At 42.8% G+C, this 19,936-nt stretch overlaps 1 protein-coding gene and 1 long non-coding RNA gene across 14 annotated transcripts in view; one reads left to right on the top strand and one right to left on the bottom strand.

Annotated features, from left to right (window-relative positions):
* FANCI (FA complementation group I) overlaps window positions 1–19,936 on the bottom strand; it is an 82,270-nt gene that overhangs the window by 1,110 nt on the left and 61,224 nt on the right. For 12 of the 13 annotated variants that reach the window (XM_077940274.1, XM_077940273.1, XM_077940281.1 and 9 more), the window contains 13 exons: window positions 16,783–16,949; window positions 16,362–16,447; window positions 15,214–15,330; window positions 12,781–12,832; window positions 11,111–11,238; window positions 10,944–11,012; window positions 10,655–10,748; window positions 10,156–10,343; window positions 8,526–8,579; window positions 8,385–8,444; window positions 3,115–3,183; window positions 1,309–1,404; window positions 635–742 (listed from right to left, as the gene is read on the bottom strand). In XM_077940274.1, coding sequence (XP_077796400.1) covers window positions 635–742; window positions 1,309–1,404; window positions 3,115–3,183; window positions 8,385–8,444; window positions 8,526–8,579; window positions 10,156–10,343; window positions 10,655–10,748; window positions 10,944–11,012; window positions 11,111–11,238; window positions 12,781–12,832; window positions 15,214–15,330; window positions 16,362–16,447; window positions 16,783–16,949 — 1,288 coding nt within the window. The remainder of the gene's footprint in view (window positions 1–634; window positions 743–1,308; window positions 1,405–3,114; window positions 3,184–8,384; window positions 8,445–8,525; window positions 8,580–10,155; window positions 10,344–10,654; window positions 10,749–10,943; window positions 11,013–11,110; window positions 11,239–12,780; window positions 12,833–15,213; window positions 15,331–16,361; window positions 16,448–16,782; window positions 16,950–19,936) is intronic. The other variant, XM_077940278.1, reaches the window with a different exon arrangement.
* LOC144330095 (uncharacterized) lies at window positions 336–2,709 on the top strand. The gene is made up of 2 exons (XR_013395966.1): window positions 336–1,096; window positions 1,968–2,709. It is a non-coding gene; the product is annotated as an uncharacterized LOC144330095 (long non-coding RNA).

The following is a 19,936-nucleotide window of genomic DNA, read 5'->3' as shown; positions in this document are numbered from 1 at the left end:
TCTTGAGAAGTCAGAAATCCAGGGCATTTGTATGTAAACTTCCAATTTTGAAATGGGAGTGGCCTACTAATTTGCTACGTATCAGACGATCCTAAGGTGAAAATTTTAGGTGCTAGAAGTAAGGAAACATTTGGTTCTGTTTCAAAGATGATGCAGGGATGGGGATGTGGCACTGTCACTGGTAAGAGTAAAGAGAGAGGAACAAACCACAAGGGAAAAGGATAAGACACTGGCATGAATTGAAGAAAGAAGCCTTAACCCAAACTAATGAGTGGCCTTTGAATGAGGGCATGACTTGAGAAGTAAACTAGTTTCTGAGCCAGACTGCTATAGCTGGTCATCATCCAGTAGTTTAAAGGATAACAGGAAGAGGACCCACAGCAGGACACTGTTTTGTTACCACCTGTTTCCTGGAAGTGTTTACCAAAAATGTATGCAAGTTGGGGCAACTTCATTGGTCCAAAGTTTACAGCCCTTCTGAGAGTCCTTGACTCTCATCTTTGCCAGATCACCTTTTAGCCCTTTCCCAGTCTGTTGCCCTTCCACTAATCTGTGACTGCTCCCAGATAGGCTGCTAACCAGCTAGGAAGAGTGGCTGGGATTCGCTGGGCTCCAGCAAGAAGCCAGCACTGACCTCTTCGTTTTCGTCTTCGCCATCCTCTCGAAGAACCATGTCTAGGATGTTTCCTTTGATCTTGAAGTCTCGTGAGGTGCTGAGCTTCATGTGCTGCATCAGGTTCACCTGTGACAGGATTGTAAGCATGGGACATCTCCCTACTCATAGGTCCTGCCAGAACAGCTTAAGCTATTTTTAGTGCACCTCTGAGAAACCTTTCCGTTTCTACCTAAAGAAAGCACACACCCACACTTCCTTCTGTATGCTGGGGTTCAGACCATCAGATCAGGAACAGCAAAGAGGCTGAGTGTGGTGGCTCATGCCTGTAATCCTAGCACTTTGGGAGGCTGAGGTGGGAGGATCACTTCAGGCCAGGAGTTTGAGACCAGCCTGGGCAATACAGACCCCATCTCTACAAAAACAAACCCGGAAAATTAGTAGGTGTGGTGGCATATGTCTGTAGTCCCAGCTACTCTGGAGGCTAAGGCCGAAAGATCACTTGAACCTGCACTCCAGCCTGGGTGACAGAATGAGACACCATCTCAAAAAAAAAAGGGCGGGGTTGGGGGGGGATGGCAAACACACAAATGGCCTAGAGTCTTTTTTCCTCCATTGTAGTTGTGCTGCTTTAGTTTGCTAGATCTGTCAAGAAGGTAAATGGGAATGGAAGGACATAATAAGAGAATGTTTACCTTGGACCTCTTAGAAAGGTGGATGAGAAATTTTTCATACTGTTCAATGGCAAAGATGAGGTTAGGGATTGGCTTGGTTTCCCGAAGAACTCTGGCCTAAGGGCAAAGAACATAAGACAAATTTCAGGTTGAACAGTTTTTGAAGTTTTCCTCTGAAGCTGTCACTTACAAAACCGTGTATGGCTTTGGGGGAAAAGTCTGTTTTCCAATCAAATGCAGTTTTACTTATATACCAGTAATCTAAAATTTTTAACAGTTCAATCTGGAAGGACCCAAATGCCAGTAGAGATAATTGCACTGATCCTCTCCATTTAAAATTCCAGTATTTGTTGTTATCTAGAGACTGGCTGAGGAGAGCAGGATCATTTGCAGAAATTTAGTTGCTTTTCTAACTTGAAATTCTTAAGCCTATTCTGACCCTAGCTCTATTTCCTTGTTCTGGTTTGGATACGAGTTTTCACTGCTGGGATTATATATCTTTCCCCCTAACTTGAATTGTAATTTGTAGGTCCTTATACATTTTTTTGTGTGTGTATATGTATATCTGTGTGTGTCTGTGTGTATATATATATTTATATATTTTTTTAACCCATGAGGATACTGTACACTTTATTTTTATTTTTTTGAGACGGAGTCTCGCTCTGTCGCCCAGGCTGGAGTGCAGTGGCCGGATCTCAGCTCACTGCAAGCTCCGCCTCCCGGGTTCACGCCATTCTCCTGCCTCAGCCTCCCAAGTAGCTGGGACTACAGGCGCCCGCCACCTCGCCCGGCTAGTTTTTTGTATTTTTTAGTAGAGACGGGGTTTCACCGTGTTAGCCAGGATGGTCTCGATCTCCTGAGCTCGTGATCCACCTGTCTCGGCCTCCCAAAGTGCTGGGATTACAGGCTTGAGCCACCGCGCCCGGCCCACATTTTTTTTTTAACATTATCTTGGAGCTAAATCCAGAGAGCCGAACATTTAGATGTTTATTTTTTCATATCTCTCCAGCATAAATATACTATAACCTATTTAGCCAGTCCTCTATTAATGGATATCTTTGTTTCTAATATTTTACTTTTATGAATAATGTTGTGAGGACCATCCTGTACACAGGCCTGTACATCCTAAAAGTGAAACTGTTACATCAGAATGTATATTTATCTTCTGAGATTCAGTAGTCATTGCTAAGCCTCTGGAGAGGCTGTACTAATTTTCACCTTTGCCAGCAATGTACTAAGTGCCTCCTTTCCTGTACCCCCACTGACTCTTACACATCTTTTAGGGAGCACCTTTTGCATTCACCAACTTTACCTAAAAATAATTTCTCCCAATTGAGTATCACAAGTTATTTTACTATTTCTATTTCAACTCAAGGTTTTCTGATGCTTCCTGAATAAAATGTTTTTGGTTCAGAGGAAAAATAAGATGTTCCATCTGATCATAAAATCCCTGATTTGAGAAGCAGTCATGTATATAATACACACACATACACACACTTTTTGGTAACAGCTTTGTAGAGCTATATGCCATACAATTCACTCACAATGTACTTTTCAGTACTTTCAGAGTTGTGCAACCATCACCAGTCAATTCTAAAACATTTTCATCACCCCCAAAAGAGATTCCATACCCTTTTTAGCTGTCACCCCAGTTTCCCCATCTCCAGCTACTACTAATCTAGTTTGCCTTTTTAGATTTATTTATTCTGGGCATTTCATGAAAATAGAGTCATACAACATGTGGTCTTTTTGTCACTGGCTTCTTTCGCTTAATGTTTGCAGGGTTCACTAACAACCATATTTTAATGGTCAGTGTCAGCAGCTTACCATGGCGGTGGCAACAGTGGCAGGTTTCTCCTTTTTCTCTCCCGTATAGTTCAGGCTCTTACTCTTATTCTAAAGAAACAGAAACACATTCTCTTATTCCTGATGATTTTTCTGTAGAGCTAGCATGCTAGTGGTAATTTTTTTTTTTTTCTTTTTCTTTTTGAGATGGAGTCTTGCTGTCATCCAGGCTGGTGCAGTGGTGCGATGTTGACTCACTGTAACCTCCGCCTCCCAAGTTAAGCGATTCTTGTGCCCCAGCTTCCTGAGTAGCTGGGACTACAGGCACGCGCCACCACACTCAGCTAATTTTTGTATTTTTAGTAGAGACGGGGTTTCGCCATATTGGCCAGGCTGGTTTCGAACTCCTGGCCTCACGTGATCTGCCTACCTCAGCCTCCCAAAGTGCTGGGATTACAGGCCTGAGCCACCACGCCCACCAACTAGTGGCAATTTTCTTAGAAAGTAATTACACAGGGTATGAAGGCCAAGTCTGGAATAGGATTATCTGTGTGACAGATGTTAGAAGATAGGGAAAAAATGTGATGCTTTGTAATCCTCAGATATTTTTTTTTTAATTGTTGGGAGGTTTACAATCTGTTGTTCTTAGAGCTGGCACGTGGAAGTTGAAGGCGGGACTATTACTGCACTGGGTCAGCCAAGGGGCTGGTGAAGTACTAAAGAGTGGTTAAAATGGGGACTGTCAAGGTGGTAGCAGGAATAGGCATTTCTATTTCTATTTTAGCCAGTGGACTAAAAGGATTCCATAAAGGAGAGGAAGCTGAGGAGGCTGCTGCAGGGCCCTGCAGTCTTCCCACTTACAAGCAATCGCCAGATACATTTTATTTTCGTTACTCAGCAAAGCCAAAACTAGATACATTTTATGTGCAATGGGTTATCATGCTCAAGAAGGGTTTAAAGGGTCACAGAACACTTCCCTGTGTTGTAAATTATTGGGTAATAAAGAGCTCCTGGAGAGGGATGAAGAACTAATAACAGGAACCAAAAGGTATAGGATTCTGATAATATCAAGACTTGAGTCAGGAGAGACGGGAGAAAAACCTACCCAAATGTAAGGTACAGAAATGTAGGACGCTTTTTACCTCAAGGGGAGTTCTAAACCTTCTTAGGAAGGGAATATACCATGCTCCACGAGGACAAGAGAATTAAAGAAACAGACCTGAAAATAAGAGAAGCTCTGCAACTGGAGCCATGAGAGAAACAGGTTTGTTCCACATGTCATGTTCTGGAAAATGAACTGTAGACATTCCAGAGGAGCTGGTATGTAGGAATCTGTTTTTGGCCCTGGAAGGCAGGGTAGAGGATGGTAGAGGGTGAAGCCCTATTAAGTCGGGGGCAAGGAAGCAGTCACAGATCGACCTCACTGACCAAGTGGGAAGTGAAACATCTTCCCAGAGGTTGTGTCCAAGATGGGACCCTGTTCAACTCCTTAGATCAACCCTGTTCCCTGCCCATTGCAACTGATCCAGGCAGGACTAAAATTAGAGCCAGAAGAGAAGCATCTTTTTTTTTTTTTGAGATGGAGTTTCACCCTGTCGCCCAGGCTGGAGTACAATGGTGTGATCTTGGCTCACTGCAACCTCTGCCTCCCAGGTTCAAGCGATTCTCCTGCCTCAGCTTCCTGAGTAGCTGGGATTACAGGCACGTACTACCATGCCCCGCTTTCTTTTTTTTTTTTTTTTTTGAGACAGAGTCATGCTCTGTTGCCCAGGCTAGAGTGCAGTGGCATGATCTTTTCTCACTGCAACCTCCACCTCCTGTGTTCAAGTAATTCTGCCTCAGCCTCCCGAGTAGCTGGGATTACAGGTGCCTGCCACCATGCCCAGCTAATTTTTGTATTTTTTTAGTAGAGATGGGGTTTCACCATGTTGGCCAGGCTAGTCTCGAACTCCTGACCTTGTGATCCACCTGCCTCAGCCTCCCAAAGTGCTGGGATTACAGGTGTGAGCCACCGTGCCCGGCTATTTTTTGTATCTTTTGTAGAGATGGGGTTTTGCCATGTTGGCCAGGCTGGTCTCGAACTCTGGACCTCATGATTCTCCCACCTCAGCCTCCCAAAGTGCTAGGATTACAGGCATGAGCCAGGCACCTGGCCCTTGAGAAGCATCTTTTAAAGGTATACAGTTCTAGGCAGAATGTTAAGAGTTGGAGCAATGGTTTTCGTTGCTTTCTTCCCATTGAGATCTAAGGAACTGGGGAAATGAAGAGGGGGCTACAAGAGAATAACAGTTCACTGAGAGATGTGGAAAATGCAATCCCCATTTCTAGATAAGGGTTGGAGTTAATGGAACCATGCATGGGCTCTTGCCCAGGGGTATTCATTAAGTACATCTCACAAAAACAGAAAAATGTAAAATGTTTGCCTGCAGATCAGCTGACTTGTCAGTAAGGCTTTAAATCAAATATGGATGGAGGAGGAGGAATGCCCAGGGAGGAAATGAAACTGATTACTGTGTAATGAGGGGAAAATAATAGTCTAGGAAGTAGTAGTGATTCCCAGAAGAAAATGCTTGAGAATGGGGTCAGAAACACGAAAATCCAAAACCTTGCAACATTTTACATGTCAACAAGTATCAGGTATGATTCTAGAGAAATGGTTGGCTAATTAAAGCCCATAGTATAAATCTGGCCCACGGCCTGTTTTTGACAAGAAAATTTCATTGGAACATAGCCATGCTCGTTTATTTGTATGTTGTCTATGGCTGCTTTTTATGTTCTAATAGTAGAGTAGGTGTGATAGAGACTGTATGACCCACATTTACTATCTGGCCCTTTACAGAGAAAGTGTGCCAATTCCTGCTATCAAGTCTAACTAGCTGGGTTCAAGTCTCAGATCTGCCTTTTACTCATGGTCTATTCTTGGGCATTCTGATTAACCTTTCTAATCTTTTCTCATCATGCATATGGGGATAACTACTAATCAAAACCTATAGCTAGGATGAATGAGATGATGTATGAAGAGAGCTTAACACATCAGACACAAGGTAGAGGTTCTCTAAGTATTACCTGTTCTAATAAAATGATTAGACAATGTGACTTTTGAATCACAACAAGGGTAGTAAATAGGATCTAACAGCAGTATTTCCCAGACTGTACTCTATGGAACATTATTCTGCCAAATAGTAGTAACATTTGTTATTTTTTTAAAAATGTTCTTGAATAGGTCTGAAAACTACTAATGAACATACTGTTGGAACTCTCAGCATTGTTTTTATTTTTCTTGATACAGGGTCTCACTCTGTTGCCCTGGAGTACAGTGGCATGATCATGGCTCACTGCAGCCTTCAAGTCCTGGGCTCAAGTGATCTTCCTGCCTCAGCCTCCCAAGTAGCTGGGACTATAGGCAAATACCTGGCTAAATTTTAAATTTTTTGTAGAGATGGGGTCTCACTATGTTGCCCAGGCTGGTCTTGAACTCCTGGCCTCAAGTGATCTTCTTACCTCCATTAACCACCATGGCTGGTCTCAGCACCTTTAATATGCAAATGGACACCATGAATCTCTAAGGTGAGAGATACGGTATGAGCATCTCTCCCTGAATTCCTTTTTTTGAGGACTGTCTCAGTCTATATAGGATATTTTGTGAAATGTGGCTTTACAGGTAACCTTAAGACTTGGAGATGAGGAAACTCAAAACCCAAATACGGTAATGGACAGATATATATCCAACAGATTTGTTTGACGAATGGCACCCGCATGAAAATTTACAAGCATGAGGTTTGAGAAAGCATTCCTGCAAGCATTTGGATGAGATAAAAGGAGAGGACCAGAAGTAATAGCTTTATGACAGTTGACTACTGGCTGGATGGCTGGATATAGAAAATGGATGATGACGCATTCCTGACCCAGATCACAAAACTGATACAAAGACAAGGTGACAGGGAGTCTCAGCTATCAGTCCATTACTAAGAACTCCTTCAGCTAAACCCAGATGACAGCCCACTTGATGGCTGATTCTTTCTTTTTTTTTTTGAGATGGAGTTTTGCTCTTGTTGCTAGGCTGGAGTGCAATGGCGCGATCTTTGCTCACTGCAACCTCCGCCCTCCAGGTTCAAGCGATTCTCCTGCCTCAGCCTCCCAAGTAGCTGGGATTACAGGTGCCCACCACCATGCTCAGCTAATTTTTTGTATTTTTATTAGAGATGGGGTTTCACCAGATTGGCCAGGCTGGTCTCGAACTCCTGACCTCAGGTGATCCACCCGCCTTAACCTCCCAAAGTGCTGGAATTACAGGCGTAAGCCACCGTGCCCAGCCGATTGCTGATTCTTAAAGGGAGGGGAAGAGGCACCCTGAATACACATACTGAGGCAAGTTACCGATAAAATGATATTGTGCCTGTAAATGATGCAGAGGCAGAAAACAAGTGAAGCATCACTATCAAAGTGGTCACAATCCATTGCTTTAATAATTGGTTCTAGAATCTTGGTTGAGATTGACACTTAGTGGACTCATTCTCTTTGATTCCTCAAAGATCAGTAACAGCCCTGTGATACATTTACTGCATGACTAAGTGGCCTTAGGAGACAGTAGATCTCTCGTTTCTTCCTCTTTCCAACCAGGGGTGATTCTGTCCCTTAAGGACAACTGGCAATTTCTGGAGACATTTTTGGCTGTTACAACTAGGGGGCTGCTATTGGCATCCGGTAGGTGGAGGCCAGGGATGCTGCTCAACATCCCAAAATGCACAGAACAGGTCCCACAGCAAAGAATTATCTAGCCCAACATGTCAATAGTGGTGAGGTTAAAAAACTCTGGTTTAAGCAAACAGTAAAGGAGATTCAAGTACTGCCGGAATCTGATGGTATTTAGGACCAAATGACACCTACAAAGCCCACGTCCTTCCACTTCCCTGAAAGTGCCCTCACTGCACTGCCATCTCCTCACAGCCCTTCTTCATGTGCTTGCTGCTACTCTGCTCACACTCCCAGAGGATGCCTCATGGCATGGACTTTCAGTCACCCAGGAATAAACCAAGTCCATGAGCCCAAGCATGCTTGTTCCTTCCTTGCTCCAAATGCAAACATATATGCTTCCTTTCTCCAAATTAAGTGAAACAGTTTTCTTTACATAAATAAAGATCTCCTTGCTCCAAAGCCCTCAAGCCTTGACTTGGTCTCTGATGGGTGCCTCCAGCTTGTGGTAAGCGGGGGAAAAAGTTTATATATGCTCAGTTCAGGTGATCAGTAGTCCCCTGGGCATGTAAGAAATCCTTTCTTGAAGACCTATTGGGTACTGCCTCTGAATCACTTACCTGTACATAAGAAATGAAAGAATAACACACAGGGGTCAGATGAGAACCAGACAGCTTCACCTGCAACGAGGGAAAAGGAAACCAATGTAACCAGCAATAAAAGTGCTTCCCCCATTCCTAGGAAAGAGATTCTCAACTCACCAGCTTTTCCATATTTTTTGGAATTCCTCCAGAGCTCTGACACACCTGGAGATACTAATAAAAAAAGATTACTAGATTTAGCAGACTATCCTATGAAGCTACAAGTGACTGCTGTAGTGAGCTTATGGAGTGTGACTCATCATTCTGACTGAAGAGGGAAAAGAAAAATTCACAGAGAAGCCAAGACACAAGGCTTCCTTATTCCTCTCCTCCAAAGCTCCTAAGCTTCCCAGACAATAGGTAATGAAGGGTTTGTTTCTGACTTGCTCATTTCTTTAAAAATTCCTCAGGTTGATAGTCCCTGTATATAAAACCCAACAACTTTGCTGTTTTTCCTTTTAAAGATGCCAAGAAAGAGAAGAGGCTCTCAGTGTTTCCACTACAGCAGCTTAGCCACATGTAGCTAGAGCTGCACATTCTGAGAGAGCCACACTGCTGTGATGCAGGGTGGTCCACATCTTTCTTGGGTTATCTGTGCCTTTCTAAGTATTTAATATGGATCGTTGCTAGAAACATAAACAGTAAGGGCAGGGTACGCCTTGTATTTTTATAAAAAACAATTGTCTTCCCCACCTTAGTACTTGATCTATAAGGCATTTAACACCTACATGTTAAAGGAATGAAAAAAGGAATAAACATCTCTTTAGTGTCCAGACTGGTTAGAAATGGTATAATTTCTATGCATTATGGGCTCAGATTTAATTCTAGGATAGTTTTAGATTAAACCTTAGAAGGTATTTAAAAGAGGCATTCATTCTCAATCAGGTGCCACATACATACCAAGGAATTAAAGGCCTCCATCCCAGCACTTTGGGAGGCCGAGACGGGCGGATCACGAGGTCAGGAGATCGAGACCATCCTGGCTAACACGGTGAAACCCCGTCTCTACTAAAAAATACAAAAAACTAGCCGGGCAAGGTGGCGGGCGCCTGTAGTCCCAGCTACTCGGGAGGCTGAGGCAGGAGAATGGCGTGAACCCGGGAGGCGGAGCTTACAGTGAGCTGAGATCCGGCCACTGCACTCCAGCCTGGGCGACAGAGCGAGACTGCGTCTCAAAAAAAAAAAAAAAAAAAAAAAAAAGAAAAGGAATTAAAGGCCTCCAAAAGCAGATTTTTATTTTATTTTTTTTATTTTTGAGATGGGGTCTCTGTTGCCAAGGCTGGAGTGCAGTGGCACGATCTCAGCTCACTGCAACCTCCACCTTCCGGGTTCAAGTGATTCTCCTGCCTCAGCCTCCTGAGTAGCTGGGATTACAGGTGCCCGCCACCACGCCTGGCTAATTTTTGTATTTTTAGTAGAGACGGGGTTTCACCATGTTGGCCAGGCTGGTCTTGAACTCCTGACCTCAGGTGATCCCACCCGCCTCAGCCTCCCAAAGTGCTGGGATTATAGGCATGAGCCACCATGTCTGACCCAAAAGCAGATCAGAATTATAAACTCTTTTTCCCTGGCTTGTGGAGATGCCTGCCACGTACTGACCAAACTAAAATGAAACCATGACCTGACAAGATGGAGGCAAATGCTCTCTTGTTTAGGGACATTCTGCAGCAGTGGGGTACTGCCCCAGCCTCATCTCCTGGCTCACTGGGGTAGAATGGTGGGGGTGAATCTGCTTGTCTCAAATACTCACATATCTGACAAGTGCTGTAAGTGTGGTGTACATTTTGCACAAGTCCTTTAACAAGGTGTCCACACAGCTGCCTGATGGCAGAGCTGTCTGCACCAGCTCATGGAAAAATGTAAGCAGAGTTCCCAGTTGCATGACGATGGCTTTCTCGACAGGCTGATTTGGCAGAGTTGTCTGAGAAGAGGCCTCTTCTAAAGAAAAATAAAATTGGCACATTCAAACCCAACTTCATTTTCTAGTTAAGAGTAAAGGAGATTTAGAAATTGATTACTACTAACTAAAAAGTCTTTATGGAAAAATGAACATTCAATATGCAGAGTGAATTAATAATTGTACTGTGATAAGACATACGATCTTCTACTTCTTTCATCACATAGGAAAAAATCTAGCTTAAAAGCAAATAAGAAATTTAGCTCAGGGGCTCCATTTTTATGCACTAGCCGAGTATGAATTTTGACCTTGCTCATGTCAATTCCTGGAATCCCAGTTGAACTTATCTTACCTGATACAGTTTCTTGGCTCACTTGTCCCTTAAGCTTGGTGATTAGCCAGTCCACTTCTTCTAGAACCTTCTCGGCCTGACTCAGAACAAGTAACTGAAAGAAAAGAATGCCTGGTGTGATTCACTACACACAGCTGTCGAGGTAATATAATAACTGTGGTCACCTGGCCACCTACAGGTGGGTTACAGGTCTCAGGACACAAGCCATTATAGGACACAAGTCACTTCACATAGAGTAGAATGGAAGGAATGACAAAGCTATTCTCCATGGCTCAGGTACAACACTTACACAGATAGTGGGGGCAGCAGTTCTCAAATTCACTATTGCAAAGTGGTTTGTTTTCTCCACCTCTACATCCTGGGGAAAAAAAGAGAGGTGAGACCTAATGACAGTAAGGTTGTTCCCTTGACCCCCATCCCCACACAGGGTATTGTACTGAAGGCTCATTATAGTACCTGGTCTATATCTCCCAGATGCCCATGGATATCCTGGGACAAGTCACGCAGCAGAATGACAGGACTCTTATACAAAACATGCAGGCTGAAGAGCAAGTTCATCAAGCTCTTGCAAAACAAGGCATCCTCTAGGAATAGGAAGAAAAGCAAATTAAAAGGTAAGTTATGGCCAGGCGTGGTGGCTCACGCCTGTCATCCCAGCACCTTGGGAGGCCAAGGCAGGTGGATCACCTGAGGTCAGGAGTTCGAGACCAGCCTGACCAACATGGAGACACCCCATCTCTACTAAAAACACAGAATTCGGCCGGGCGCGGTGGCTCACGCCTATAATCCCAGCACTTTGGGAGGCCGAGGCGGGCGAATCACAAGGTCAGGAGATCGAGACCACGGTGAAACCCCGTCTCTACTAAAAATACAAAAAATTAGCCGGGCGCGGTGGCGGGCGCCTGTAGTCCCAGCTACTCAGGAGGATGAGGCAGGAGAATGGCGTAAACCCAGGAGGCGGAGCTTGCAGTGAGCCGAGATCGCGCCACTGCACTCCAGCCTGGGCGACAGAGCGAGACTCCATCTCAAAAAACAAAAAAAAAAACAAAAACAAAAAAAAATAAATAAAAACACAGAATTCGCTGGGCGTGGTGGCGCATGCCTGTAATCCCAGCTACTTGGGAGGCTGAGGCAGAAGAATTGCTTGAACCCAGGAGGCAGAGGCTGTGGTGAGCCAAGATTGTGCCATTGCATTCCAGCCTGGGCAACAAGAGCGAAACTCTGTCTCAAAAAAAAAAAAAAAGAAAGAAAGGAAAAAAAAAGGTAAGTTATAACCCAGTCAGGTCCCTCAGGTATGTGTACAGGGTATGTGGGGTGGAATGCCTAACCAGAACAGGAAGTAACTTGTCATGTCCCAGGCACAACATCCCAGTGTTACACATACTACAGCCAAGCAGTTAGTCTGCAATGATGCCTCTTTATCCATGTGCCCAAAGAAGGCAGACATTTCCCATCATTAGTCATGATTACTATGTAACTCGCATCCAGATCAAGTACATTACGAGTATTTTAGGGACTCCCTCCTAACTTGCCCCACCAAGGAAACTGCTATCCTGACTTCTAACATCTCAGATGAATTTTGTCTAATTTTGAACTTCATCTAAATGGAATTCTACAGTAAGTACCCTTTTTTTCTATCTGGCTTCTTTTGTCTTACAGTACGTTTGTGAGATCCTCTCCAAGTTGTGTGTACATGTAGTTTGTTCATGCTCATTTGCTGTATAGGATTCCACTGTGTGAATATATCATAATTCTTTTATCCTTTCTACTGCTGATGAACACTTAGGTTTGTTTTTACCTATTAAAATAGTGCTGCTAAGAGGACTCTTCCACATTTTTCTGTTGTGGCTGGAATTGTTGAGTCATGGGCATATATTTAATTTTAGTAGATATTGCTGAACAGCTTTCCAGAGTGGTTATACCAATTTATACCTCCACCCCCAGTGAATGAAAGGCCCAACTACTCTACATTCTTGCCAACACTTAGACTTGGTATTAGGTGTCTGTTTCATTTTGACCACTCTGGTGAATGTGTAATGAATGGGGAATACCTTTTCTTTTCCCAATGCCATTGGAGGATAGTGATTTTATATAAAGCCTTTAGGAAAACATGGCAGGAAACTTACCCCGGCTGTTTTCCTTGCAAATCTTTGATGTCCAGGATAACATCTGCACAAACTAAATTAGAGATCATTCAGATATTAAAGAAACATGCCAGAGATAGACCTAGGTGTTGTCAGAAGAGTTCTAGACCTTTCCCTGTCTAAGCAAATCAGCTGCTAAAATATGTCCTTAGATCTCAAGTGGTAATATATGACGAAGGGCATAAAAATAAGTCCAAAATTCTAAGAATTATGAGAATAATATATAATTTAATTCTCAATGTCTGTGTCCTTATTGAGGGCCAAAAGTTTTGGGGTCCTTACACCTGAACTTCCTCTGCTTCTACCATAGTGGTCTAGGGCTAAAGCACCCTCTTTTCTTTCCCGTGCACCCAGACTCTCCGCTTGAGAATATCAGGTTATCAGAAAGGTGTGGGAAAGAGAAATCCTGGCTATAAGAACAGTAGAATTAGCATTTAGAAGCCGAAAGAACAAAGGAGGTTAGAAGAGAGAAGGGCAGAAAAAAGAGAAATAAAAGAGTCAAGAAACCAGACAGAATTTTCTTAGCTAAGTGAAGGAGACTTAAGGTCTTTAGATAGCAAGGGTCTGCATCACCAGACACACAGTCACCTTTCTGCTTCAGCAGTTCTTTCAGCTACAAGGCACTGAAATGCGGTTATACTTAAGTGTAAATGACTAACAAGAATGCAATTTTGATCTGTTGAGAAAAAAGGTAAATTAAGAGGCTAACTGAAAGCTCTCTACAAACTGATATTAAAAGATCTTCAGAATACTATGTTCAATGAAATAAGCAGGATGTACAAGTTTTCCTGTGAAGAGGGGTAGGATTGGGAATAAAACTCTGTATTTACTTGGAGAGGAATAAAGAAGGTTGAAAGACACAAAAAACTAAAGGTGTTTACTTACTGGGGAGAGGAGGAACTAAACAGATGGAGGACATGGGTGGGGGAGACCATTCACCATAAATCTCTTGATAATCTCTGGTTTTCAAATCACAGGACTTTATTACCAATTCAAAATTAAATGGAAAAATTTTTGGCCGGACACGGTGGCTCACGCCTGTAATCCCAGCACTTTAGGAGGCCGAGGCAGGTGGATCACGAGGTCAGCAGATCCAGATCATCCTGGCTAACACGGTGAAACCCCGTCTCTACTAAAAATATAAAAAATTAGCCGGGCGTGGTGGCGGGCACCTGTAGTCCCAGCTACTCAGGAGGCTGAGGCAGGAGAATGGCAAGAACCCAGGAGGCGGAGCTTGCAGTGAGCCGAGATTGCGCCACTGCACTCCAGCCTGGGTGACAGAGCAAGACTCCATCTCAAAAAAAAAAAAAAAAAATTTAAAGAGACTACCTGAAGTTAAGGGAGAAGGGGTAGGTGGTAAAACATTTAAAAATCTAAAAGTTTAAAGTTTAAGAAAGAAACATTTTTTAATTTTCCTATAAATTTTAGCCTTTCTAAATCCATTTATTTTCTCTCAAATTTCCCCCTGCCCCAATTACCTATTTCCTTCCCAGTCGTTTACTCTTTGCAGCAAAAACAGCAGTATGAAATAATGATGCTGAAAGCAAAGTGGGGGTGAGCTGTTTGGAACTGGGATGAAGTAACAAAAGGGACTTTCTTTGGGCAAACCTGGAAGTAGGACGACAGGAAACAGCTCTGCTTTCTAGTGCCAAACACCTTCATACTCAGAAGGCTACAAGTCTTCTGAGGCAAGGGCTCACATAAAGAGGAGTATACTGCAGGGCTTCATTGTCTTTCTCAAGCCCAGGATGTAGATGTGGTAGGAGCACACAGTCCTGGGCTCCGGTAGGTACTCTATCATCCTACAGGAAAATTACTCCTGAACGGAACAGACCCCCAACATGCGGTCCTTCTCTTATTCTTGTGTGTGTGAACGCTCATGTGGGTGCACACTTACACATATATACATACAACCTATCTCTGCAGAGGTGTTTCTGCTTTGGGGATATAGTTACACTTTCTGAATTAATCATCTTTGGTTGAATTTCCTCCAAAGTCAGTACCAGGTAATTGTGCTGAGAAAGTCAGCTGCTGAATGTCAACTGCCTTCTTCATAATTAACAGACTTTCTTCTTAGAAAAGGGGAAACATCAAGAGTGGCAAAGAACATAGGTTTAAGAAGGTTGAAGGCACCAAAGATCACACAGGATTATTTCCGTGGTGTTTCACTCTACCCGGAACAAACAAACAAAAGCAGTATGTTCTTGCCCTGTATGGCTGCATATAAGTATGTTGTGGTAGACATATTACGTAGGAAAGAATATATCTTACAGGTCTTATATTAACTCAGGTGTATAATTTAACATATTATGTAAAATAAGTTCAACTTCAAGAGGACATTTAGATATACACTTTTATGATGCAATAATCCTTGCCTTCTAAGGAATGCTAAATGGAATTGAGTGGTACTAGTACCTGAGGAGAGGAGGGCTCCAGTAGCTTGGACAAACTGGTAAGAACAGTGACTAGCAGGAGGGCTTCTTTGCTATTAAAATCTTCCTCTTGGCTGCTAAGTAAATTCAACAAGGACCTCTGAGAAAGGAAGGCACACACAGCAAGCAAGGTTAGCAGACACAATCCTATCAGGAAGAAGAGGCATCTAGTCAGAGACTCCTAAGACTAGGACACAAAGAATTCAAAGCTACCAAAATTCCAAGAGGATAAAATCTGAAAATAATCCTGAATTGAGCAGTAGTTTCCTAAGCTGTTTTTGACCATAAACCTCTCTGAGAATTCTCCTGAAAACTGGCTCTTTCTGTTCCAACCCCATGCTAAATGTAGATAAGGAACTATGTACCCAATTTCTGGTGGCTCACAGCTCCCTGGAGCCTATCCATTGATCTCAGGCTTAGACCAGGCACCAAACCCAGCGTTCCTTATATACCTTCCCTGTTACCTGAAATAACTATGTATTTGATTATTTGTCAGTGTCTTTCTACTATAATGTAAGCTCCATAAGGATAGGAATATTTCGTTCCTTTTATTCCCTGCTATATCCCCAGCACCTAGAACTGTTTCTGGCACATGGTAGGAACTTCAAAATTACTTGTTAAGTAAAAAAGTCCTGTGATAGAACATCCTGATATTTTGACAACTATTGGTTAGAAACTAACAAGCTATGCAGTGAGCTGAGATCCGGCCACTGCACTCCAGCCTAGGCGACAGAGCCAGACTCCGTCTCAAAAAAAAAAAAAAAAAAAAAAAGAAAGAAAGAAACTAACAAGCTATATTGTCCAGTCTTTACGGAGTCTATCAGACCAAGCCAAATTATACCACAGACTCAGAAACAAAAACAGACTCTATACCTTGAAGATTCCTTTCTGTTTACATCAACTCAAACAGTGGTCCTTAGAGGTAATGAGTATTGCAGGTTGGGTGGCTAAATACACATCCTCACTATACATTATCTTCCATTCTGAGAGCTATGTCCTGTGGCTTGGATGACCCAGAAAAAATTCATTTCCTACTTGGTCACTGTCTGCCCATTCTTATCAGCTGCCCCTGCTAACAGTTCCTTTGCAAAGCCCCTCGGGCTGCTACAGCAGCTTCGCAAGGCTTCTCACCTGAAATTGCCGGATCTGGAATGCTGTTCTCTGAGTGACACTGACGTCTGCGTCTTCTCTCTCTTCTCCTTCCTTATCTGTGACATCTATGAATGGAAAAGAAACTCTATCTTCTTTGATATAAACTCATGCTTCTTGGCCTTTTAATAGCTAAAATTTTTGAAAGCCAAAAAAAGTCTAAAGGCAGAGTTAAATTTATTTCTAAAATTTTGTGATTTCTTAATACTATATTCCATTTTCCAGTCACTCTTTGTGGTTGAATATAATCCAGTAGGTGCCAATCCTGAATCCACTAGATGTCACTCCTTAGCAACATTAGGACTGTTCTCAAGTGTCTTCTGGTAAATTAACAAATGGAATTAAGGGGTTGAGTTAAGGAGAAACCTAAATCAAGTCAATTTATTGATACTGCAATGCTCACCCAGAGCTCTGAGAAACTGCTGAATCTTGGGCTGATAGAACTGTTGCACAGCACTGAATATTTTCTGTAAACCCTGCAAGCACAGCAGTGAGATGCTCTTTCCTTTCTCTTTCTTTCCCAACTCTTCCACTGAAGTAGGAATTGAAGTGTATCTCCACAGCAAGACTCTGAAGCAGGGTAAAGTGGTTTTGTTTTTAAAGACGGGTTCACCAAGATAAAGTTACATACAGTAAAATTCATACCCTGTAGGTGAACAGTTCTAGAATTTTAAAAAAACTTATATGGTTGTGTAATCTCCCCAAAATCAAGGTATTTCTATCACTCTAAAAGTTCCCTTATGCTCACTGATAGTCTATGCTCTCCTCCCATTTCCAAGCAACTACTGATCTAATTTCTGTCCCTATGGTTTTACTTTCTACAAAACATCATACAAAAATGGTTATCATTCAGTATATAGCCTTCTGAGTCTGCCTTTAACACAGCAGACTCTATATTCATGAGGGATATTGCTATGCAGTTTTCTTGCAATGGTCTGGGTCTGGTTTAGTATCAGGGTAATGCTGACCTCATTAATTAAATGAGGTGGAATATGTTCTCTCTTATTTTCTAGAATTTGCACAGAATTTACATTACTTCTCCCTTAAATGTTTGGATGAATTTATCACTGAATAGACCTAGATCTGAAGTTTTGTGAAAAGAGTTTGAACCACATATTCAATTTCTTTGAATAGAAATATGATTACTCAGGTTTTTTTTGTTTTTTGTTTTTTGTTTTGTTTTTTTGAGACAGAGTCTTACTCTGTCACCCAGGCTGGAGTGCAGTCAGGTGATCTCAGCTCACTGCAAACTCACACCTCCTGATTCAAGTGGTCTTCCTGCCTCAGCTTCCCGAGTAGCTGGGACTACAAGTGCACGCCACCACATCTGGCTAATTTTTGTATTTTTTTAGTAGAGTTGGGGTTTCACCTTGTTGGCCAGGCTGGTCTTGAACTGCTGACCTCAGGTGATCCACCTGCCTTGGCCTCCCAAAAGTGCTGGGATTACAGATGTGAGCTACCACGTCTGGCCAGGTTGCCTATTTTTTGTTGAATGAGCTTTCAAGAAATCTGTCTATTAAAGTTTACTGGCATAAAATTGTTAATATTCAGTTATCCATTTTTTTTTTTTTTTTTTTTTTGAGACGGAGTCTCGCTCTGTCGCCCAGGCTAGAGTGCAGTGGCCGGATCGCGGCTCACTGCAAGCTCCGCCTCCCAGGTTTACGCCATTCTCCTGCCTCAGCCTCCCGAGTAGCTGGGACTACAGGCGCCTGCCACCACGCCCGGCTAGTTTTTTTTTTTGTATTTTTTAGTAGAGATGGGATTTCGCCGTGTTAGCCAGGATGGTCTCGATCTCCTGACCTCGTGATCCGCCCGTCTCGGCCTCCCAAAGTGCTGGGATTAAAGGCTTGAGCCACCGCGCCCGGCCCTGTTATCCATTTTTTAGCATCTGTAGGATCAGTAGTGATGTCCCTTCTTCCTCAGTTCTGCTATTTGTAATGTGTCTTCTCTTTTTCTGATTAGTCTGGCTAAAGTTCATTAAATTTATTGATCTTCTCACAGAACCAACTTTCTTTTTCTGTTTTCTATTTTAATTTTCTGCTTCTTCATAGTTGTGCTTTTGTCTATTTCCTTCCTTCTGATTGCTTTCATTATAATTTGCTCTTCTTTTTCTGTTTTCTTAATGTGGAAGTTTATATGGGAGATTTAAGATTTTTAAATCACTAACTGCTTTAATTTCCTCAGTAGTGCTTTGGCTGGATCATATGTTTTGACATGTTGTCTGTTTCCATTCTATTCAAGATGTTTTCTAATTTCCCTTATGACTTTTTGACTACGGGCTATTTAAAAGTGCATTTAATTTCCAATATATGGGGATTATCTAGATATCTTTCTGTTACTGCTTTCTTCTTTTATTCTGTTGTGGTCACAGAATTTCTACTTTTTAGTAGAAATTTGCTGAGTTTTTATGGCCCAAAATATGGTTCATCTTGGTGAATACACCATGTGCATATAAAAAGAATGTATATTTTGAAGCTGCTGCACAGTGTTCTTTTTTTTTTTTTTTTTTTTTTTTGAGACGGAGTCTCGCTCTGTCGCCCAGGCTGGAGTGCAGTGGCGTGATCTCGGCTCACTGCAAGCTCCGCCTCCCAGGTTCACGCCATTCTCCTGCCTCAGCCTCCCGAGTAGCTGGGACTACAGGCGCCCACAACCGCGCCCGGCTAATTTTTTTTTGTATTTTTAGTAGAGACGGGGTTTCACCGTGGTCTCGATCTCCTGACCTTGTGATCCGCCCGCCTCGGCCTCCCAAAGTGCTGGGATTACAGGCGTGAGCCACCGCGCCCGGCCATGTGTTCTTTTAAGTGTCAATTAAATCAAGCTGGGTGACAGTGTTGTTCACTTCTTCTACCTCCTTCCAGTAGATTTTCTATCTACTGCTTTTTTTTTGTTTTCTGTTACAGAGAGAAGGCTGATTACATTACTTAAGGATTTGTCTATTTCTCCTTCAGTTCCATCAGTTTTTGCTTTAAGTATTTTGAATCACTTAACCATTATGTAGTATCCCTCTTTTTTGCCCCAGTAATAGCATAACATTTTATATGTGACTAACAATCTATATCAAAGCAAAACTAGAAGCCCTGGTGAACCCAAGAGTTCAAGGCCAGCCTGGGCAACACAGCAAACCCTATCTCTTTAAATGGAAAACAAACAAACAAACAAACAAAAAACAAAAGCCACAGAGGCTCAGGCCTGTAATCCCAGCACTTTGGGAGGCGGACGTGGGTGTATCGCTTGAGCCCAGGAGTTCAAGACCAGTCTGGGCAACATGGTGAAATACTATCTCTACAGAAAATTTAAAAAAAAATAAGGGTCGGGTGCAGTGGCTCACACTTGTAAACCCAACACTTTGGGAGGCCGGGGTGGGTGGATCCCTTGAGGTCAGGAGTTTGAGACCAGCCTGGCCAACATGGTGAAACCCCGTCTCTACTAAAAATACAAAAATTAGCAGGGCATGGTGGCACATCCCTGTAATCCCAGCTACTTGAGAGATTGAGCAGGAGGATCACTTGAACCCGGGAGGCGGAGGTTGCAGTAAGCAAGATCACGCCACTGCACTT

The sequence above is a fragment of the Macaca mulatta genome, chromosome 7, assembly GCF_049350105.2.
Source record: "Macaca mulatta isolate MMU2019108-1 chromosome 7, T2T-MMU8v2.0, whole genome shotgun sequence".
Taxonomy (NCBI): domain Eukaryota; kingdom Metazoa; phylum Chordata; class Mammalia; order Primates; family Cercopithecidae; genus Macaca; species Macaca mulatta.
Note: the sequence above shows the minus strand (reverse complement) of the source record. Positions and strands in the feature narration are given on the sequence as shown.